This window comes from Epargyreus clarus, unplaced genomic scaffold, assembly GCF_041222505.1.
Source record: "Epargyreus clarus isolate Ecla_fem2 unplaced genomic scaffold, WU_Ecla_fem_2.2 ptg000012l, whole genome shotgun sequence".
NCBI lineage: Eukaryota > Metazoa > Arthropoda > Insecta > Lepidoptera > Hesperiidae > Epargyreus > Epargyreus clarus.
Genome location: NW_027332220.1, coordinates 518,509 through 541,164, shown reverse-complemented (window position 1 = coordinate 541,164; position 22,656 = coordinate 518,509). Strand labels below are relative to the sequence as shown.

General features: G+C 36.5%; 2 protein-coding genes across 6 annotated transcripts in view; both read left to right on the top strand.

Annotated features, from left to right (window-relative positions):
* LOC140746040 (calcium/calmodulin-dependent protein kinase kinase 2) overlaps positions 1-22,656 on the top strand; it is a 216,432-nt gene that overhangs the window by 134,736 nt on the left and 59,040 nt on the right. The window lies entirely within an intron of this gene.
* LOC140746015 (uncharacterized) lies at positions 3,362-8,849 on the top strand. Of its 3 annotated transcripts, none has more exons than XM_073077996.1 (3): positions 3,362-3,745; positions 4,742-4,804; positions 7,975-8,849. In XM_073077996.1, exons 2-3 carry the CDS (start codon positions 4,802-4,804, stop codon positions 8,632-8,634), a joined length of 663 nt encoding a protein of 220 aa, XP_072934097.1. In that variant the 5' UTR covers positions 3,362-3,745; positions 4,742-4,801; the 3' UTR covers positions 8,635-8,849. The 3 variants fall into 3 exon arrangements, with proteins under 3 accessions (XP_072934097.1, XP_072934098.1, XP_072934096.1); XM_073077997.1 differs by having other exon boundaries at positions 8,386-8,514; XM_073077995.1 differs by lacking the exons at positions 3,362-3,745; positions 4,742-4,804 and adding an exon at positions 4,827-6,618.

Here is a 22,656-nt window from a genome sequence, read left to right as displayed (position 1 = left end):
AATACCGTGAACATACATAACAAGTTAAATAAAACCTTCTTAAAACTAATTATATTAGTAATAACCTTGAAATCAAACAACTCCTTAAATTAAAATCACTAATGATCATATTTAATGTAAATAAAAGCTCTATATAGAGTCATGGCCGTAATATTTTATGTATGGAATACGTGACATGTAACATCAAAGGGCACATTAGTGCGCTAATGAGCCGCCGAACTGATCAATACAGGCAACATTACATTGATAGAGCTGTCGATCACACACAAACAAACACACTTGTTCTACAGCTGACGGACTGTAGAATACACACACATACATCTTGTATATGTGATCTACAGTTGACGAACTGTCAAATCTATTGATAAAGCTGCTAAATCTAATTGATGGAGCTCCCGAGCACACAAAGACAGCCAGTCGTACACAAAGACACACACTATATTTCATGAATATGTATCTATATTTCATGAATGCCGGACTATCTATTGACATATAAGTATATGTATCTGGATAGGCTAATGAGGTAGCAGTACTCTTTGTGGTTGGCCTCTGGAGGGACGAGCGTCACATCTAATTCTACATAGAATAAACCCTTGCAATAAACTAAAACTATCATCAATTATTTTGGAATTAGACAAGCACCTAAATGAAATTCATTAATGATTATTTTAGCGTCGACTCTACGGACTCTATTTATGTGGCTCTCCAATCTAAGCTCTCATCTCATCAAAGGGCACATTAGTGCGCTAATGAGCCGCCGAAATGATCAATACAGGCAACATTACATTGATAGAGCTGTCGATCACACAAACACAGGCGCACACATAAACGCTTGTGTATGTATTCTAGCGTTTATGGACTGTCAAATATATTGATAAAGCAACTCCATCAAATTGATGGAGCTGCCGAGAATACAGTCACACATTCCTGTATATATATCTTATATATAATTCTCGTGTCACAATGTTAGTTACCGTACTCCTCCGAAACGGCTTTACCGATTTTCACCAAATTTTATATGCATATACAGTAGGTGTGAGAATCGGCTTCAATGTATTTTTCATACCCCTAAGTGATAAGGGTTGTTCACCCTCAACATTTTTTTATTTATGCAACACAACGTTTGCCGGGTTAGCTAGTTTTTTATAATATCGAAGTAGCAACCGAGCATGCAGTCCACCTGATGATAAATGACTGCTATCGCCCATGGACATCTGTAATCATCCCTACAAGGTCGGTCACAAATCCGTTGCCACACTTGAGGACGAATTTGGAACGCGTGAGATAAGTGTCTTCCTTACACTTTAAAGCGGAACACAACAGCGCTTAACACCACTGTTGTTAAACAAATGCGGGGGTGGTGTCTCCGGAGACCAGAATCCAATCACTAAGGTTTCTTAAACCTTCACAATATCCATTAACACCCATAAACCACAAACACCCACACCAAAAAAAAAAAAAAGTGTGTGTGTGTCAGCTACGACGCACGATTGGAGTTTACTCCTTACGAACGATAATTATGATATATATCGAATAGAAAAAAAGGGTAAATGAACGCATCTGCTAAAATGATAAGAGAAACAAACATATATCTGTAATTATTCGGATTATTTATATTACTTCAAAAATAGAAATGGGTCGTAATAATTTAATATAAGTATTACAAAATATTATATAAATATAAAATATATTTAATCAATTCATTAAAAATAATAATAATAAAAACACTAAATAAAAGATCTAGCTGTTCGTATTTAAAATGTATATTATACATAAATGTAAACGATAAGCTTACCAATTAACCGCATCCATGTGTTTTTTGGATTCTTCTTCATTATCATCTAAATCAATTTCTTGCATATTTTCAAATATTTTTTCAACTTTAATCTGACTTGTTTAATAGTACATAAAACTTGATGATTTGTTTAATAGTACATAAAAATACACGTATCAATGCATAGAAGTACAAGAAAACTTTAAAATCAAAACATTAAAACTTGATGGTTAGGTTGCTGTTTATGTACGTTGTATATAGATGTATATATGGGCGCATGGGTATAATAGCGCCATCTAGTGGCAAGTTTTATAAATTGTAAGTTTGCAAGTTTATCAATCTATGTATTTTGGTTCCAAATATTACAATGGTAACTTAATATAATTGTTTATATTAAAGTAAATTTTAATATAATATAATTATTTATATTTAAAACAATGTTAAACGTTTTATAACTTAAAACTTAATAATTATAATTTCTTTGCCATCTATAAAATATCCTTGTTGCAATTTACGGATGAAATTTATATGAGACTCAATAAACATGTTATTATATGTAATTTGGATTGTTTCTGAATGTTTTATAATTCTAGAATTCATTTAAAACGTATTGCTAATTTTATATAACTTATTTTGAACATAATTCATTAGCAATAATTCTGTAATAAATATTAAATAATACTGTTTTGATTTTGCCCGTTTATCGTTGATAGATGGTGCTGATCAATAATGCATCCATTTTTATAAGTTAAATTAATATATCAGTAACTTACAAAAGCCTCTTTATGTTAAAAACTTATTTTGCTAATATTATATCTTATTCAATTGCTTACTGATTTTATATGTTACTGTCTACGCAAGTAGCGGGTCGAGGGGAGCGGAGCGCGGGGACTGCGGCCAACGACCGCGCACCGGGGGCATTGACCTCACCGGCGGGCGGGGGCCAGTGCGTGAACAAACCTCGGCGCAGACGCACGCTCGACCGTTCCTTATTTTGTAACGATTTTTATTACGTACGATATTATATCACTCTTACCGAAACCGTATTTTATTGCTGCACAACGAGAAGCCAACTTGCTCCCGAACATTGGTCCTTCGACGAAAAAGAAATCAGCTGGCCGTGGATTGAAGTCGACTACAACTTCTGAGCTACGTGTCCGGACTTTGACCCCGTGGGAATTTTTTCATTCGAGAAGCGCGCCACGTCTATTCAATTGAAGAAGGAATTGAGAACGAAGACTGGATTCAGGATAAGGGCTGACATTCGTGAGATCGTTTCAATCATTATTCCTTTCTTTTCTATAATCCCACATTTTTTATTCCGCTTTCAAAATACTTAAATTTGTGCAACTATTTGAATTTATTAGCAGACTTTAATGTAATTATTTTATGCTTTGCATTATCGCGCTATAATCTTCGTTAGTATTTTTTTTATCATAGTATTGCATAAGCTTCGACCCGTTCGACCGGTTATATACCGTTACGTGCGCTCCGCGCGCGTTGTGCTTACTCATACTTTTGTTCGTTATTAATTCATTTCAAACTCTCCGTGCCTTTGCTGCTTTCTCTTATTACTTCTAGTCTTTCTTATTCCTTTTTTTTTGCACTTGCCTTTAATAATGGCTGAAAAGCTTATTAAGAAGCGTAGCTCAATGAAAGCAAAGCTAACAAATTTTAATAATTATTTAGACAATCTTTCAAAAACCAACTCTTTATCCAAATTACAGCGTATAGAGCTTGAAGGCCGGTATAGTAAATTTGATGCCTTATACGAAGTTTTCGATGAATTACAGACTGAGATCGAGCTATTATCGGACGAGACGGACGAGGCATACTCGGCGCGAACCCAGTTCGAGGAGCTGTACCATTCCCTGGCTGCGCGGGCGCGGGGCATGCTGGCGGACGCTGCCACCGCGGAGGGCATTCGCGAGTCAGCTGGGTTTGTAACGGGCTCCGAGGATTCTGTGTCGGGTAGGCATAACAACAATTTTATTCGTTTACCAAAAATAGATTTGCCTCACTTTGACGGTGGTTATCAATCTTGGCTCGAATTTAGAGATACATTTTTGTCACTAATTCACGATAATGATGGAATAGATACAATAAATAAATTTCATTACTTACGGGCTAGTCTAAAGGGTTCAGCAGCAGAAATAATAAAAAATATAATTTTTAAAAGAGATAATTATAACATTGCGTGGGATTTATTGTGTGAGAGATTCAACAACAATCGTTTATTAATTAATTTTCATGTTCAGGCATTATTTAATGTCGAACGACTTCAAAAAGTGTCCAGTATTTTACTACGTCGTTTAATTGACATTACAAATAAAAATCTTAGAGCATTAAAAATGATGAATGAGCCTACTGAACATTGGGATACTCTCATTATCCATATGATGTCTACTAAGTTGGACCCCATAACATTTAGAAATTGGGAGGAAAATCGCAACACACTTAATTCATCACCTACTCTTGCTCAATTTTGTACATTTGTAAGTAATAAAGCGGATCTTTTGGAAACTTTAGAAGAACAAAACAAAAATAATAAACAAGAAAATAATTACAAATCTAAAAATTTTTTAATAACAAATAAAGTAAATAATCAAACAAACAATAATCATCAATCAAATCAAATTACATCTAAATGTCCCTTATGTAGTAAAGCACACTTATTATATTTATGTGAAACATTCAAAAGTCTGTCTATAGAATCACGTATTAAAAAGGTACAAGAGCTTAATCTTTGTAAAAATTGTTTGCGGCCCGGACATTTTGAAAAATATTGCAAGTTGGCTCATTGCAAGTATTGTAAACGTAAGCATAATACGCTATTACATTTAGATCAATCTCAAACTTCATTCGTGAATCCAATGCCGGGCCCATCTGAGAATATAACCCTTTCAACGAGTGCTTCAACAAGTGTAAAACAGCCTACTACGCGGTCTATTGTTTTACTGTCCACAGCTATGGTAAGAGTGGTGAGCTCCGACGGTGAGAAGCACGAAGCGCGCATGCTACTCGACAATGGTAGTACAGCAAATTTTATAACCGAGCGACTATGCGATAAGCTGAGGTTGTCCAGGCGTAGTGCGAGTTCCATGGTTACAGGTATCAACAATTTAATTAGTAATAGTACACAGTCTTGTTACCTCAATTTTGAGTCGATTAACGGGAGCTATTCTAATCGAATAAATTGCCTAATATTACCTGTAATTACTAAAAATTTACCACCTACATCTATAAATTCTATGCATATACCTATTCCCTCTGGCGTCCAATTAGCCGACCCTACTTTCAATATTCCGTCTGCTATAGACATTTTGGTGGGGGCAGAAATTTTCTGGGAGGTGGTAGGGAGCAATCATATAGATTTAGGTAGGAAACAGCCTATTTTGTGTGAAAGTAAGCTTGGCTGGATAGTATCTGGTTCTTTATCTGTAAAACCACGTTCGGCCCATTCACACTTTTGTAATTTTAGTTCCATGCAAGCAAATCCCGATTTAACAAAATTCTGGGAACTTGATTCAGTCTCTACTAAACATACACTATCGGCCGAGGAACGTGCTTGTGAGGAGAGTTTCAAATCTCACACGTTTCGTGACAATGACGGTCAGTTTGTTGTTACCATGCCACTAAAAGCGAATCCCGATAAATTAGGCGATTCATTTGTAATGGCAAAACGTCGTTTCTTTACTCTAGAAAGACGATTTCAAAGAGACCCACTTTTTAAATCTATGTATATAGACTTCATGCGCGAATATGAATGTTTAGGTCATATGACACGCGATACGGGTACCTCTAATTTAGGTGAATATAATTATTTTTTACCCCATCACGGAGTTATGCGCGAGTCTAGTTCAACGACAAAGCTACGCACGGTGTTCGATGCGTCAGCTAAAACTACCTCTGGTGTGTCACTAAACGACATCATGATGGTAGGTCCCACTGTCCAAGATGATCTCCTGTCTATTTTATTACGTTTCCGTCAACATAGGTACGTAGTCTCGGGAGACATTGAAAAAATGTATCGGGCGATTGCGATAACTCTCGAGCAACGTTCTTTACAACGCGTCATTTTTCGGGCGGATCCATCAAAGCCTTTAAAAACGTATACTCTAAATACGGTTACGTACGGCACTGCATCCGCACCTTATTTAGCTACTAAATGTCTTGTAAGTTTAGCAGACTCGGCTCAAAGTATCGAAGCTAAAAATGCAATACGTCGCGACTTTTATGTTGACGATTTCCTTTCTGGTTCCAATTCGATCTCTGGTGCGGTACAAATGACTAAGGAAGTCATATCTATATTGTCGTCTGCAAAATTCAACTTAAGAAAATTTCAATCTAATAATTTAGAACTTTTAAAACAAATTGCGCCTAATAATGAAACTTCAAACAATCATTTAAATCTTTGTAATTATAAAAATAATATTTCGTCAAAAACATTGGGCATTTACTGGTTATGTGACTCTGATATACTTTCATTTTCTATTAATATTGAACCATTAGAAAAAATTACAAAACGTCATATTCTTTCAGTTATCAGTCAAATTTTCGACCCTTTAGGATTAGTCACGCCATGTATTATTGAAGCAAAATTAATTATGCAAAAACTATGGATTGCAAAGTGTGAATGGGACGATGTAGTTTCTACAGAAATTAAAGAGTTATGGTTAGCCTTTTCAAGCACATTGCCTTATTTAAATAATTTAAAAATACCACGTTGGATTTTATGCCAAGACTCCATCGTACACGAAATCCATACCTTCACCGACGCATCAGAAAAGGCGTACGGTGCTTGCATTTACGTACGCTCTACCGATAGCAGTGGTAATATTACGGTACGCTTGCTTATCTCCAAAAGTCGTATAGCACCAATTAAGCCCACCACCGTTCCGCGACTAGAACTCTGCGGGGCGCTTTTAGGAGCAAGACTGTGTACTAAGGTAAAGGAGTCTCTCACTTTACCTATACAATCATGTCACTTTTGGTGTGATTCCACGATTGTCCTTGGTTGGCTAAGTACATCTGTTAGTCAGCTCAAGAAGTTTGTGCGCAATCGTGTGAACGAAATACAGGAGACTACTGCAGGTAACACATGGAACTACGTACCGTCTAAAGACAACCCGGCGGATCTCGTTTCTCGAGGCCTGAAGGCTGATCAGATCAGCGGTTCTAAATTATGGTGGACTGGTCCCACATTTTTATTATCCGATCAAACCCATTGGCCTGTTTTACCCAACGCCTCATTGAAACAGGATCTACCAGAAATAGTTTCAAGCTTTTCCATAATTAATTCAAATGATTTTGCATCCGATCCTACTAATTTAAAAAATCAAAATAATTACACAATCATTAAAAACTTAATTCATAAGTATTCAAATTTTAATTATTTACAAAGAATTGTTGGTTATATACAAAGATTTATATACAATTTAAAAAACATAACTAATAAAATCACGGGTTTTCTTTCCTACAAAGAACTTCAAAATTCTTTAAATTTAATTTTACATGTAGCACAAATGGAAATGTTTCCAGAAGAATATTTTATTTTAAAAGCTGGGAAAGCTCTATCGCGTAAAAATAAATTAATTTCATTAAGCCCTTTTTTAGATTCCAATAATCTTATACGTGTAGGCGGGAGGCTTAATAACTCACATTACGACTTCAATACGAAGCATCCGATAATATTATGTAGCAAACATCCTTTGACAAAAACTCTCTTTAGATGTCAACATGAGAAACTTTTACACGCTGGACCTCAATCACTTCTAGCGTCTATTAAACAAAATTATTGGCCTCTTGGAGGTAGGAATTTATCTAAAAACACAGTCAATAAATGTATTCAATGTTTCAGGCAAAAGGCCAATAGTATACAGCCTATAATGGGTCAATTACCGGCGTGTAGAAGTGCACTCGAATTTCCATTTTTAAATTGTAGCGTCGATTATGCAGGGCCAATATTGATAGCCGACCGTAAAGGTCGAGGATGCAAACTCATTAAGAGCTACTTATGTATTTTTGTCTGTTTGTCAATTAAAGCCGTGCATCTGGAGCTCGTTACAGACCTGAGTAAAGAGGCTTATATGGCCGCACTTAATCGATTCGTGGCTCGTCGTGGGAAGCCACGATCTATCTTGTCCGATAACGGCACTAATTTTATTGGGGCCTCTAACGAGCTGTACAAACTTTTACAGGAGTCAAACATCGTGTCTGAAATTTCTCAGGAAGGCATCGAATTCTCCTTTACGCCGGCCTACTCTCCACATTTTAACGGTATTGCAGAGGCTGCTGTCCGATCGGCAAAACATCATTTAAAGAGGTTGCTCAAATTAACAAACTTAACATATGAGGAAATGGCAACGCTACTAACTCAAATAGAAAGCATTTTAAATTCTCGTCCTTTGACACCTCTATCCAACGATCCCTCCGATCTTACCGCCCTTACTCCTTCCCATTTTCTGATTGGACGACCGCTTTTGTCAGTTCCACATCCGCATGTCTCTGACAAATCCATCACATGTCTGGAGCGCTACAAGCGGGTGGAGCTGTTGAAGCAACATTTTTGGTCACGCTTTAACCAAGAATATGTTTCGCTGCTTCAACAGAAGACAAAATGGGCTGCAGCGTCTGGTGATCTGCAGCAGGGCTCGCTAGTCCTAGTGAAGGACAAGGCCCTGCCACCACTGCTTTGGCTACTGGGGCGCGTGGAGAACATCTACCCGGGCAGCGACGGTGTCGTGCGTGTCGCAGACATCAAGACGCGAAAGGGGACACTGCGGCGCGCCTTCAACAACATCTGTCCTCTTCCTATTGAAGCATGCACTTCAACCCGGGCAGTTTGTCTACGCAAGTAGCGGGTCGAGGGGAGCGGAGCGCGGGGACTGCGGCCAACGACCGCGCACCGGGGGCATTGACCTCACCGGCGGGCGGGGGCCAGTGCGCGAACAAACCTCGGCGCAGACGCACGCTCGATCGTTCCATATTTTGTAACGATTTTTATTACGTACTATTATATCGCTCTTACCGAAACCGAATTTTATTGCTGCGCATCGTTAAGCCAACTTGCTCCCGAACAGTTACTCTTCTTTAAAAACGTTCATAAAAGATTGTTAATCATATTATGGCGCCAATGTTCATATTTTTCACAGTGTTTATAAATGATCAAACCTATAACTTAATTTATGCAAAAATGTAAACAAATTAGTTAATGACGTTTTAATGTTTTATATATTGCTAATTATTTTTATTGTAATAATTACTTTCATATGGGATTTGAACTTACTGTATTTTAAATTAATAAAAGCACTCTTGATTCATATTTTGGTTAAAAACGCTACTTCCTTTTTGAGAGGATATGTTGATTGTAATAAAAAAGTGTGGATATATATGTTTGTCTCTTTCTACGTTACGCCTCAACTTTTCGTGTTACATTTGATTTTACTCCTCATAAAATTTCCGTACCGGGCCTTATAACTCAAATCGTTTCTTCTTCTTCTTTCTTCTTCTTAAGGAGTAAACTCCAATAATAGATGCCTGGCTTCGAACCTGAGATCTGTGAGTTAGAACCATTATGATCACTAGACTACACGCGACAGCAATATTGTTATTATAATAAAGGTGAACTGGTAATCTTCCACACCACTAATACATCGATCCAGTAATGACGTAGATTCCCTATAATAATCAATTTTATTGATATAATGTATGAAGATTATTCTCTGCCATACTGCACGCTGATTGATAATCTACTTATGATTGAAGATAATTATTTCTTAATCTTAAGGAATATACATTAAAATTAAACAAACATTTTCATGTGGTATATTTTAACGCAGTGCTAAAACTATAATAATATGTTTGGTGGTAGTACTTAAGTTTTTATTTCAATAATACTTTTATGACAAATTATTTACATTTATTCAATTATTTAACCAAATTATCGTCTATAACGTACGTTGTGTCTATATACTGTGTGATCTGTGATACACATCTTACACGTGGAGTGTCGTGGAGTCTATTCCATTACTATGTCAATGCAATTATGAAATTGATTAATACCAAGAGGTCAGCCAACAGAGGCGTAGACTCTACAATAGAGGCTTTGCTTGTTTGTTCATTGCTGATTGATTAAGCTTGAAGCTCTATTGAAACTCTACTTAAGATGATTGTGATATATATTAAGAAATGATAGAGTGGATATTAGTTAAGTTGCAAGTCGGCATTGTAGTTATTAAGAAGTACTTATTTATTTGTACAAAGAGCAAGTTATATTCATGAAATTTAAATTAAGAAAAGTAATAAATTTAACTATAAACTAAATCAAGAAAAAGAAGTTAGAATAGTAATTGTTCTGAGTTTAGTGAATTTCTTAATTGCAAAAAAATCAAAATTATGATTTGTAGCGCTACAAAAAACTTTTGAGATTTCTCCTGAATTTGAAATTGATTGGTATAAATCTTCTAAAACTGGTATTCAATTTAAAACGATATTGAAGTTATATTGTAGACTTGATGTTATGTTACAGTCATGCTATAGTCATGCATGCTACAAGAATACACTTCAATGAACCGTTATTCGTAGTTTAAATTAAAAAAAAACGTCTATCTTGGATGAAATATGATTCTCTACGTTTGGGCAATTTTCTTCTAAACGCGATATACTTGAAATATAAAAATATTAAACAACACTTTAACAAAAACTTTGAATTTTTAATTTAGCTAGCAATGTTATTGGATCTGAATACAAGTGGAACGGCTTATCGCGCAATGCATAAGCCTGGCAAATCAATTGATCACATCGGCATCGGCAGTAGCAATTGCGAACATTAAATAGTGAGAGGTAAACATGTACATTAGAACACAAACATAGAAATTATAATCAACATCGCTAAACCAGTGATACAGTATTGGTTGAAAGTCAGGTCAATCAGTCCGAGGTTCAACCCCAGGCACCTGTGGTACATAAAAGTAAATAATAAATAAACGCTTTCTACACTCACAGCCCCACACTAGGATTCCCTGTGTTGTGGGACATGAACACAACATAGACAAATACACAAACACCCAGACCCAGAAACAGAAATCTAAATTCATCATTTAGACATCTGTCTGGCCGGGGATCGAACCCGGGACCCTTTGCGCGTCAGACCCGCATGGTGACCGCTCCGCCACGCTGGTCGTCATAAAAGTTGTGCTTATTAGAAATGAATTATCATGCAGTGCACTATGCACATAGTCTCTTTCACTCTGAGAGGAAACCCGTGCCCTACTATGGGATAATAAGGGCTATGGGATAGTATATGGGAAGGCTATGGGATAGTAAGGGCTTTGCGACAACCTCAGCCTTTTTTATAATATAGGAGCAGCAGACGAGCTTGCAGTCCAACTGATGTTAAGTGGTAACTGCCGCCCATGGACGTCTATAATTAAACCTAGATAGGATTAGATATTCCTACCTGAGGTCGGCCACCGATATTCCTGAAGACTGAGCTGAAACGCCTTGGAGTAGTGTTTCCCTTACCACACCCTTCAAAGCAGAACACAGCAGCTTTGAACACTACTGTTATTAGGCAGAAATTATGTGACAATAATACCTTAACAATAGTTGAACCACAAAAAAGCTGTTTCTCAGGTGTCGAACCACAAAAAATTTAATCCTTTCTACATAAGAACAGTCCCACAGCGTCACATATCACCCGCAAACCGCTCAAGTGTTCAGTTACACTTATTCCACCCCTATCTATTTCCACCACAACCCACTTAAGGGTGACCGCATTGCCACACAAGTAGGGCGTTGGGATCACATCGCTAAATATAAACTTGGGAATTATTGAACCGATTGAGCAAAGCTGCATAAACCACAGTCGGGTTAACTAATCACGAACTATATACAAATAAGGTCATGTAAATCCGATAAAAAATGAAGAACAAAAAGTTGTTACATATAAAGTAAGCAGCAGTAAAAAGCTGTAATGCCTAGTGGTTGAAATTCGGCCTCTCGATCGAGGGGTCCAAGGCTCGAACCCCAGCCTCTGAACCTCTATCAAAGTTATGTGTATTAAACATTAATTATCACTTGCTTAAATGGTGAATGAAAACGTCGTGAGAAAATCTGCACACCTGATAGATTGATTAAAAATAAAATCTTAAAGGTATGTTAAGTCTTGCGAGACGCACTTGTCCAGCGCGGTGGACTATGGCATAATCCTTCTCATTCTGAGAGGAGACCCGTGCCCAGTAGTGGGACAGTAATGAATTGATGATGACATAAAGGTTATTACAAAATTACTGTCACTTTAAAACTATTTTACGATGGAAAAATATAAAAACTGATTTGAAAATGTTTCCCTTTAAGGACAAATAAAATAAAAATCATTTATTCGTATGGATGGAGTGGCGAAAGAAACTCCATATGTTGCACACATATGGAGTTTCTTTCGCCACTTTTTCGCCACTGTTTTGGTTATTTTGAAATTGTAAGGATATTTACCCTCCGTATGTGAATTCAAGTTACAGTTGGCCAATTATTTACATTTCATGACAAATGCCCATAAGTTATAGTGAAACATATAAAAGCACACCTTTGCAAATATCACACTAAAATTCAATTCTATCGATAAAACATTTTCGGAAAACTCTTTGAAAGACTTTTCACATGTAATTTTTCCAGCTCATTACAAGTCTAACCACGTAGCCGTCAAGAAGGCTTCACTGTCACGTAAGGCACATGTCTCCTTCGACACCAATAAATTTTATTGTAATCTAAATTTATGGAAGAACTACTTTATAGTCCACGGCCTTATAGAAATATAGGTATGACAATTGACATATGGTAATCGTGAAAGTCTATGGAATTCTAGATTCTAGCTAAATCCCAAAATGTAGATAATATTTTAGTTGTCTTTTAGGCCTAGGCATTTTGGGTCTAATTGCGCAAGTTTGTGTACATGGCACGTACAATATACATAATTATAAAATACAAATACAAAATTGTAAACCAAACTTAAGAACTCATACTAAGGGTTAGTATGAGTTTTTAAGTTGACTTGAAATGATTGTTTTTGTTTTAGTTTACGAATTTGCCCATACAATTCTAGTCAGCGCCCCTAGCGGACTATATCAGAACTGATTGGGAATATATGGGCAAATAAACAAATACCAAAACAGTCAATTTTGTCAAAACGTAGAAACTTATACTAAGGGTAAGGGGTAAGCAAGTAACTAGAAATATAAATATTGATCGACATGGATTCTGTACATTTTGATCCGGTTAAGGAGAGAACTGCCTCACAGAAAAAGTGACAAAAATACCTTACCTTATTCACAGATCTCACGTCTTTAACCACCTGACTGAGAGTAGAGCGATAGTGATATGCGATGAATGATTTTATAGCTTAGAAACTCCATACACATTAATTCTATTTTTCTGTAGTTAATAGCTTGATATACGTTTAAATCGTATTAAAACCATTTTTCAAAAGTTAATTAAGTTTTTTGTATGTACGAGTATAAATTTGGATGATATTGTAAATAATAAATATAAGTTTTACATACGTTTATGAATAAAACAATGGAATAATGGTAGTAAAACGAATACTTAATAATTAGTAATTGAGCGTACAGTGAATCTGAAGGTAAGTAACCAGTGCCACCCATGGGCAATATCTACCTTAAATTTCATAGATCTACGTATACTAATATAAATTTCAAAAGTAAGGTCATTATAACTAAAAATTTAAAAACAATCCGATATATTTTGAGTAAATATTTAAGATTAATCCTTGCTCTATATTGAACATCACATAGGTTTTCCATTTTAAGTTTCTCGTTTACTGTACAAAATGGCTCTTAGACAGCAAAGATCTAATTAAAATTAGCCTAATTAAGTCGTAAACCCTAAATAAGGGAGCAAATAATTGATATTTTCTGCGTAAAATACATCTAATTGATAGATGGCGTAATTACACGGTAATTATTGCAATTATTTCTGTGAAAATCAAAAAGAATGCTGATAATTATGAGCAAATTGATCAGTTCTAATTACAACATATTTTGTAAGCATAAGTTTTGATGGGCGTAAATTGAAACCCAGTTTGACCTTGCCAACTTGTGCCTACCATTTGGCACAAAACACAGCAGTACGAAATGAAATCCAAAGTAATCAACTCAGACACACAGCGAGGTCGCTGGCGTAAAGAAAAAACTTCATTAGAAGTTTTTTAAGTAATCCGGGGATTAACTCGCTAATCCCAAGCCACGGATACAAAGTGCCCGAAATTTGTTCTTTGTGAAATAAATATAATTCTTTGATTCTATTTCGACGGAACCACCACTTCTACTATTTTTGCTGGTTTTAGTTAGTGTTCTGCTGTAACCTGATATGGAATGCAAAGTTAGGTACATCTAGTTAGGTATAAACATTTATTATACATTGTTTTTGGACGTAACCGTAACGAAACTAATTTCTTGTTAATGAATAAGTCGTCTACCTATTACTGACTTTTGCGCCGCATAGGTCTCTCTCAGATTGGGAATAGAATAGGGCTACGGTATCCCCTGCTTGTCGTAAGAGGCGAAAAGGGGGCTTCCGGGGTTGCGGGCGGCAAGAGAGGGAGCTCGAACCGTCCAGCAAGCAACCCCGGGAAGGACGGCGGTATGTGTGGTCGCATACCGTCGTAAACACCAAATGGTGTGGGAGGAGCCTAAAGTGCTCCCCAGGGCAGAATCCGATCGGGGCATTGCGCTTAGAGGACTCTGGTTATGTTCCTTGGAGATCCCGGAGTTCTCCAACAAGTGTTGAGGACGGCTACCGGGAGGGGTTTAGTGCGGTAAAAATCCCACATAACCCGGCGTCGCTCCCACGTCGTCGGGTACCTTTTGAAGGTTTCCCTCTCGTAAACAAAAAAGAAGGTCTCTCTCAGAATGAAATGGGTTTAGGCCGTAAGCCACCATGCTGGTCTAAGGGAATTGGTAGACTAAACACTCCTTTAAAAATCTTTTTTGAGAACTTTCACACGTGTAGTGCCCCTCACGATTCCAAATTTTAGCATTTAATATTAATAACATATGCACATACGAGTAGTTTTGAAGAATCAGAGGTGCGAGCGTGGGAACTGAACCTCGATCTCCAATTAAGAGGTCAGTTTTTTTTTCTTTTTTGTATCCTATAATTATGTCACATTTCGTGAATTTATTTTTGATTTCTCTGATCCAGAAATAAATTCGCGAAATATTTGTTCGAAGCCTTCGGATTTTCAGGAATTAAATGTGCCGGCGTTAATGATACTCTCGATGCGACGAGCTCATGCGTTATCACGAAATAGTGCGAAAATCTCATAATATATTTTTACAAAATAAGGTTTCTAATCTCACAGACTTTAAAAAAATAAGTGTGCCAATCTCATGGACTCTCAAGAAATAGGTGTTCGAATCTTTCAAGCTTCTACAAAATAAGTCTGCCAATCTCATGGACTCTCAAGAAATGTGTGTTCCAATCTTACAAGCTTCTACAAAATAAGTCTGCCAATCTCATGGACTCTCAAGAAATAGATGTTCCAATCTTACATGCTTTTACGAAATATTTGTGCCAATTTCATGTATTTTCAGGAAATAAGTGTGCCAAAGTCTTGGATTTTCAACAAAATTGTGTACCATTTTCAACATATTTGCAAAACGATAACCAAACAACACGTATGGAGTAAATTCATTTAACTTTTCCGTAAATCATACCTCTTAATCCAATCCAACAATTCGCAACTTTAAGAGCACAGGTTTCTCTCCCGAGTCACGAATTCGTATTTGATTTCAAATCAAAAGTACACAGTTTAATTTTTGCCCAAGTTTCCTCGTTAATTTTGGGATTAGGGATTATTAAAATAGAAAAGTCCAATACTGGAACGGTAACCTTTGCGAATTATTTACAGAAGCAAAATGTACTGAAATTATAATGAGGCAGACTTTTGACATATATTTCATGTGGAAACATGTTTGAATAATAGTGAGCTTCGCAAAAGGTGCCTATATTCATTAGCTTTGAGAAATTGTTACTAGTACTGACATTAATTATTTTATTACTAAGGATGTTAAAGTTGGGATCCGAAATGATTATTATAAGGCACCATATGTTGCAGTGTGAACTAATTTATATACCTATTTATACATTGTCACTTCTAAGGTTCAGAATGTCTTTTTATTATGGATTACTCACAAATGTTCATACTCCATAGTCTATAGGGATAACTTTTTATATTCTTGAAGTAGCATTAGCATGATGTCCATGTAATGGTAAATGGCTACTACCGCCCATGGACGTCTGTAATCAAGTCCTGATTAGATTAGACTTCTGAGTTCGGCCACAAATGAGCTACTCCTAAAAACTAAGCTAGAACGCCTTGGATAAGTATGTGCTTCCCACACCCTCCAAATCAGAATACATCAGTGCTTATCGTTGCTGTTATTGGGTAAAATTAGGTGTGCTTCTGGAGCTGAACCACAAATGGCTCTACCACCCTCAATATTATACGTACCTTTAGTATTAGCGTATAGTTACCCCTCCCTACCACCCTAGAATGAGGTGCCTAATCAGGTAATATAACATGTCAGTGCACATCATAGCATAGTGCCATTATTAATAGCGTTTTCAAACAAGTTTTAAGGTTTACTAAAATCATTCAAGTGTGACGTAACCACGACTAATTAGATTAATTAGCGTTAATTAGATAATGAGTCATAAAGGATCTACACACACACACACAGGGGATCAACAAGTACATTACAATGTAATGTAATTTTAAAGGTGGTTGAGCCCTTTGTAGTTCAATCCTGAGGCACCACTGGCACACCTTTTTCTGCCTAATAATAGCAGTTTTCAACGTGTTCTAGTTTAAAAGGTGTCGCATGGTCGCATTTATAGAGCGTTCCAACTCAGACCTCAGGGATAGCAACGCATCTGTTGCCGATCCCAGATAGGACTCTTATCTTATCTAGTGTTCATCAAAAATGTCAATGGGTTGCCGTAGCCATTTACTAGCATTTTTGAAGGTGGTAGAACCCTTAGTGGTTCGACTCTGGCAGCACCACCGCCACACCTATTTCTACTTCATAACAGCAGTGTTAGGCGCTGCTGTGTTCTGGTTTGAAGGGTGTGGTAAGGGAGACATACTCGTACATATCCGAGGCGTTCCAGCTTAGTCCTTAGGGGTAGCGGCGCATCTGTGGCCGACCTCAGGTATATCTAATCCTATCTGGGATTGATTACGGATGTCCATGGGGGGCAGTAGCGTCTTACCACCAGATGGACTCCATGGTCGTCTGCTACTCCTATATTATAAAAAGCAAGGACATGTGATTTTTTAAGTAACAAGCATATTACAAATTAATTATGACTTACTTAAACTTTTATATTGTTTTTAAATCACACGAATCTGAAAATAACCAAAATTCGCAAACTACGGTGTAATTTAAACGAATTAAAATAAATTAAAGGCAAGTTCAAAAGCTTGAACTGTAGGACCTGTCCACGACCTACTTCCGAATTAAACTGAAAGCTCCAAGTAGTTAAAAGTTTGGCGAGTAGAGCAATCTGTTTAGAATAATTTAACGAGCTTAGAAAATGGCTGAGCTTTGAACAACGTAAATGGTTGTAAAATCACTTTTGGAAAATGCCAAATGCAAGTCGAACTCGTAAGCGGAGGGTTCCGTACTATCAAATATTTTTTATTTTTTTATTTTTAGTGTTTGTTATTATAGCAGCCATTACAGTAAATGCATTGTCAAAATTTGAACTATGTACCTATTAGAGTTCAGTAGATAAAGCTAAATACGTTGAAAAATAACGGTTTATTGTATGGCGACCATTTTTTATATACATTTTTTTAATTTTTATTATAGCGGCCATTGTTGTACATACTCTGTAAAAATTCAAGTGTTTACCTATTATGGATCAGGAGATAAAGCCCTGTGACATACGGACAAACAGCGGAGGCTTAGTAATAGGGTTCCGTTTTTACGCTTTGGGTACGAAACCCTAAAAACGGAATAAAAGTAAGAACCTCGGATTCGAACCTCGGACCTCCCCGTTGAATAGTGAGATAATTGTTATTAATTTTAAACCGGATATGACTTACAATTTGACATAACGAAATTCAAGGGTTGTGGCTTCATGTTTCTACCCTCGTGTGTAAACTTCTAAGTAAGTTTACCTAACAATGAGGCAATCCAATTGAGTTCAAGGGATAGAACTGCATCTTTGATCGTCTTCAAGAACTTCTATCCAACAAGGTTGTTACAGATTTACATGCAGTTAGATGCTTACAGATGTTGAAGGTGGTAGAACGCTTTGTGCTTCGACTCCGGCGGCGCCACCGCCACACCTATTTCTGCCTAATATTAGTAATGTTAAGTGCTGCTGTGTTCTGTTTTAAAGGCTGTAAGGGAAATTGCATTACCGAAGCATTCCAGCTCAGTCCTCAGGAATAGCGGTGCAACTCTAGGGTTGATTACAGATGTCTTTAGGCGGCAGTCACTTACCATCAAGTGGACGGCATGCACGTTTTCTTCAATATAATAAAAAAATTTGATTCTAGATTATATAAAACCATCAATTTTATTTATATAAAATTACACACTACAATTAACACTCACACATCCACGACCGCACACGCACGTACGCACGCGCATGCACTCACACACACACAGACGCACACTAATAACACATATACATTCATTCCTTCATATTTAATTAAGGCTTGAAATTATGTAATTAAAAAAAATGTCTTTTTTGTCGAATAACACACTGTATGAAGTTGCGGTGGATGAGCGGGGTACCTGTAACACAGGGCTAGAACCAAGTACAGGGCTCTTGCGACTTGTAAATGTGACTGTGTTAAGATCAATAAAATATTTTATTTTTTTATAAATCCACAGACAAGATGACATCAACCAAGTTCCACTACTTACCTACTTACAAGCTTAATAAAAACATAATGAATCTTTTTGTCCGTCTGCCTTGTAAATTGATACTGTGGTTTATTAGTTGAGATGATATCACTGCCAGATTCAGAGATGACTTCGCAGCATCCAATAATTACGTTTGTAACACTCTGTTCAAATTGAGATCAATTTATACGACGCTTTTGTTGTATATTCTCATTACTTTAATTTTAGTTGATGTTGTTTTTTGCGGTTATTATAGTGTCTATTTTTAGCTGGTAGTAGGTAACAATTGTAATTTGCCTACGTTCATTATCCTTGCTCTTTACTAATATTATAAATCGGAAAGTAACTCTGTCTGTCTGTCGGGTTGTCTCTTTTTCACGCCTAAACCACTGAATCGATTTTAATGAAATTTTGTACACTGAGACCCGAGAAAGGACATAGGATAGTTTTTATTCCGGAAATCCCACGGGAACTAGGGACGGCGATCTAACATCGATTAATCGGAGAATCGATCTTTTGGACCAAAAAAATGGATTATTTTAATCGATATTAGTAAGGATTGAATCGTAAACTATGCATTTGATCAAGTGATGATCTTTAGCAAAGTTGTTGTCCATGAGCCCACGAAGGTTTCAGAGTTGGTTCGACCAATTTTCGCCAGGTGGCCCCACTGTCATTCCAATGAAGGTACGAATTTTCCGTTTTATGTATGTCATATTATTTTCTTTTAAACGCGGGCGAAGTCGCGGGCAAAATCTAGTTTATAATATATCTATCCAATTTTTGCTTTCTAAAGGTGACATTTTGTCAGTTACCATTATTTTAACAAGACATTTGTCAACTACCTACTTCTTTCATTTTAGACTAATATGATCGCGCAATTAAGACATTTTAATTTGTAACCGGTATTCACGATATCTAGATTCATTGTACAATTTGAAATTTGCGTAAAAATGTAGAGTCGTCGTCAATTCATTACTGGCCCACTGTTGGGCACGGGTCTCTTCTCAACGTGAGATACCACGCAGGGCAAATGTGAATTTGCAAACTTCACGCACTCTTAAGAAAAAAAACTCCCAGAAATTTTTCGCGATGTTTTCCTTCATCGTTTAAACAAGTGATAAATCATAATCATAATCATAATTCTTTATTGCATAAATATGGTATTATATAGGATGTTGTACAATTTATAAAGTTCAAACATATTTCACCGGGTAAGGTATGCAATTTTAAGTTTTAATTTAAAGTTTTACATACTAAGTATTAATCTACATTACCTTAAACACGTTACACTAATTTAACAAATAATTCATGTTAGAAAATGGAATACAATATTATGTCAATGTTATGTCAATTATAAATATTTATGTCAATATTAAGTATGTATCATGTCAAATTATATACTCAATTAATTGTTATTCGAGATTATAATGATTATTATTAACGCTTCCTCCGTGTCAAAAACTCAGTTAAAGAGTAGAAACAATTCGTTAGCAACCAATTAAACATTTTTTTCCTAAACATTATAAAAGGTAGATCTTTAAATTCTTCAGGATATCAGGATAGATAAAGAATAACATAACTTAAAAAGTCGGAGGTACGTGCGAGGAATTCGAAGCTCGGACCCCCTAATTGAAAGGTCGAGGTTCATAACCACTTGGCTATCACTGCTTCTCTTAAAAGCTAACAATGTTACTCTATTTTTTATAATTACACCAACATACAATCAACCAAATCCAACATTAACATCTAGCCTAGAACCAAACCCGGAACACTCAACAAACCACCAAAACAAGTCCCTATAAACCTTTACAAAAGGTTTTACAGGAGTTTCCTTTGTTCATTATTCAGGACGAGAACAATGCCGGCTTAATCCTGGGAACACTGCATTATTTACTTCCGGTGGCCTACCTTATTCTACTTGCCTTATTTTTTATAAGCCTAACCCAATTATATGAATACATAAACATTTCTTTCAGAATTTATGTTTGTGGAATAAAATGTTAGATCTTATACATTTATAATCTTATATATAAAATTCTCGTGTCACAATGTTAGTTACCGTACGCTCCGAAACGGCTTTACCGATTTTCACCAAATTTTATATGCATATTCAGTAAGTCTAAGAATCGGCTACTATCTATTTTTCATACCCCTAAGTGATAAGGGTTGTTCACCCTTAACATTTTTTTTATTTATATGGCAACACAACGTTTGACGGGTCAGCTAGTACATATATACAAAGCATTCGGGGTCCGATCCCTGGCCAGACATATATTTGTTTACGTATTTCCCATACATTTCCAATCAGTACTACAGTCCGCTAGGGGCGCTGATTGGAAATGTATGTGCAACTACGTAAACAAATACCAAAACAGTCATTTCTGTAAAAACGTAAAAACCCACACTAAGGGTATTGAATAATAAATTTCTATATCTATTGTGAGTCTTTGTGTATGTCTATCGCACCCATGACACTAGTCTGGTGCTGTAAGTATATAAAACGTCTTCTAAACAAGTCGAACTCATGTACAAGTTTATATAAGAGTAGGTACATAGAAAAAACTAAATTTCAAAACAAAGATCTGTCGAAAACGAAACTTTTTTATAACATGGAAGTCGCAAAAGAGCATGCAGTACTCATGATTGTCACTGTCATCCGTAGACATCTGTAATCAATCCCAGATACGATTAGAGATCCAGCCGAAACGTTCCAGCTTAGTCCTCAGGGGTAGCGGCGAATCTGTGGCCGACCTCAGGTAGGAATATCTATCTATATCTGGGGATGATTACAGATGCCCATGAGCGGCAGTAGCCACTTACAATCAGATGGACTGCATGCTCGTTAGCTACTCCTATATTATAAGAAAAAATCTTCAATTACGAAAAATCTACACCAAATAAACTTTACGAATCCACTTTACATTAAGCGACCCGTACATAGGTAACAAACAACTTATTGTCTACCTAAACAGAGCATTCGTATGCAACCCACGTGTGCTACTGTCGTGATATGTAATTTGCCTTGTTAATTGTCTGTTTGTATTCATTACCTAACCACCGACGAACACGGATTTTATACTAGTTTTTGTTATTGGTTTTGCTACTAGATTAATTCTATGATCAATTGTACACATATATTTCTGCCTAATACCAGCAATGTTAATGCTGTAATATAATATAATGTTAAGCGGTGCTATGTTCTGGTTTGAAGGGTGTAGGTAAGGGAGACGTACTTTACCGAGGCATTCTAGCTTAGTCGTCAGGAGTAGCGGCGCATCTGCGGTCGGCCGCAGGTAGGATGTAATCCTGTCTGGGGTTGATGAGCTGCATACTTATTTGCAGCTTCCATTGCAAAAAGACCATAATTACCATAGGGCTATAAACTAAGGGCACGGCGCAACGGGGGAGGGAGAACGGGGAGAACATGGGGATTGAAAAGGACAACCCAAAGATTTAAAAAAACCTTTTTTACATATTCGATTAGGCATCGCTAAAGGGAGAATATGTAGAAATGCAAAAACCACAGCTCCTTACGTCAGCTTATTGGGTCGGCTAGCGACGCCCTTAGTATGAACCATAAACCCTTCGCTTCTCATCTTTCCGTTACATAATATTAAAATGTATAATCACCTACAATTATACACTTTTATTACCAGCATATAATAGAGGTTATTAATGAAACAAAATGATAGGTAACTGGGTTCTATAAATGAGTCTTGTCGTGAATAATTATAGATCATGTGCGCCCTTTATACCCGAGCGCATGCATATTATTATAATCTGCGTAATCTTAAACAATTGTCCCGACTTAGAACTCAACTGATATGCATTTTGTACATAATAACCATGTTTAGTAGAAGAGTCGCACCTCATTTAGACTGAGGAAAGTAAATGACTGTGATAGCCTAGTGGTTAAAAAACTCGGCCTCTCGATCGAGA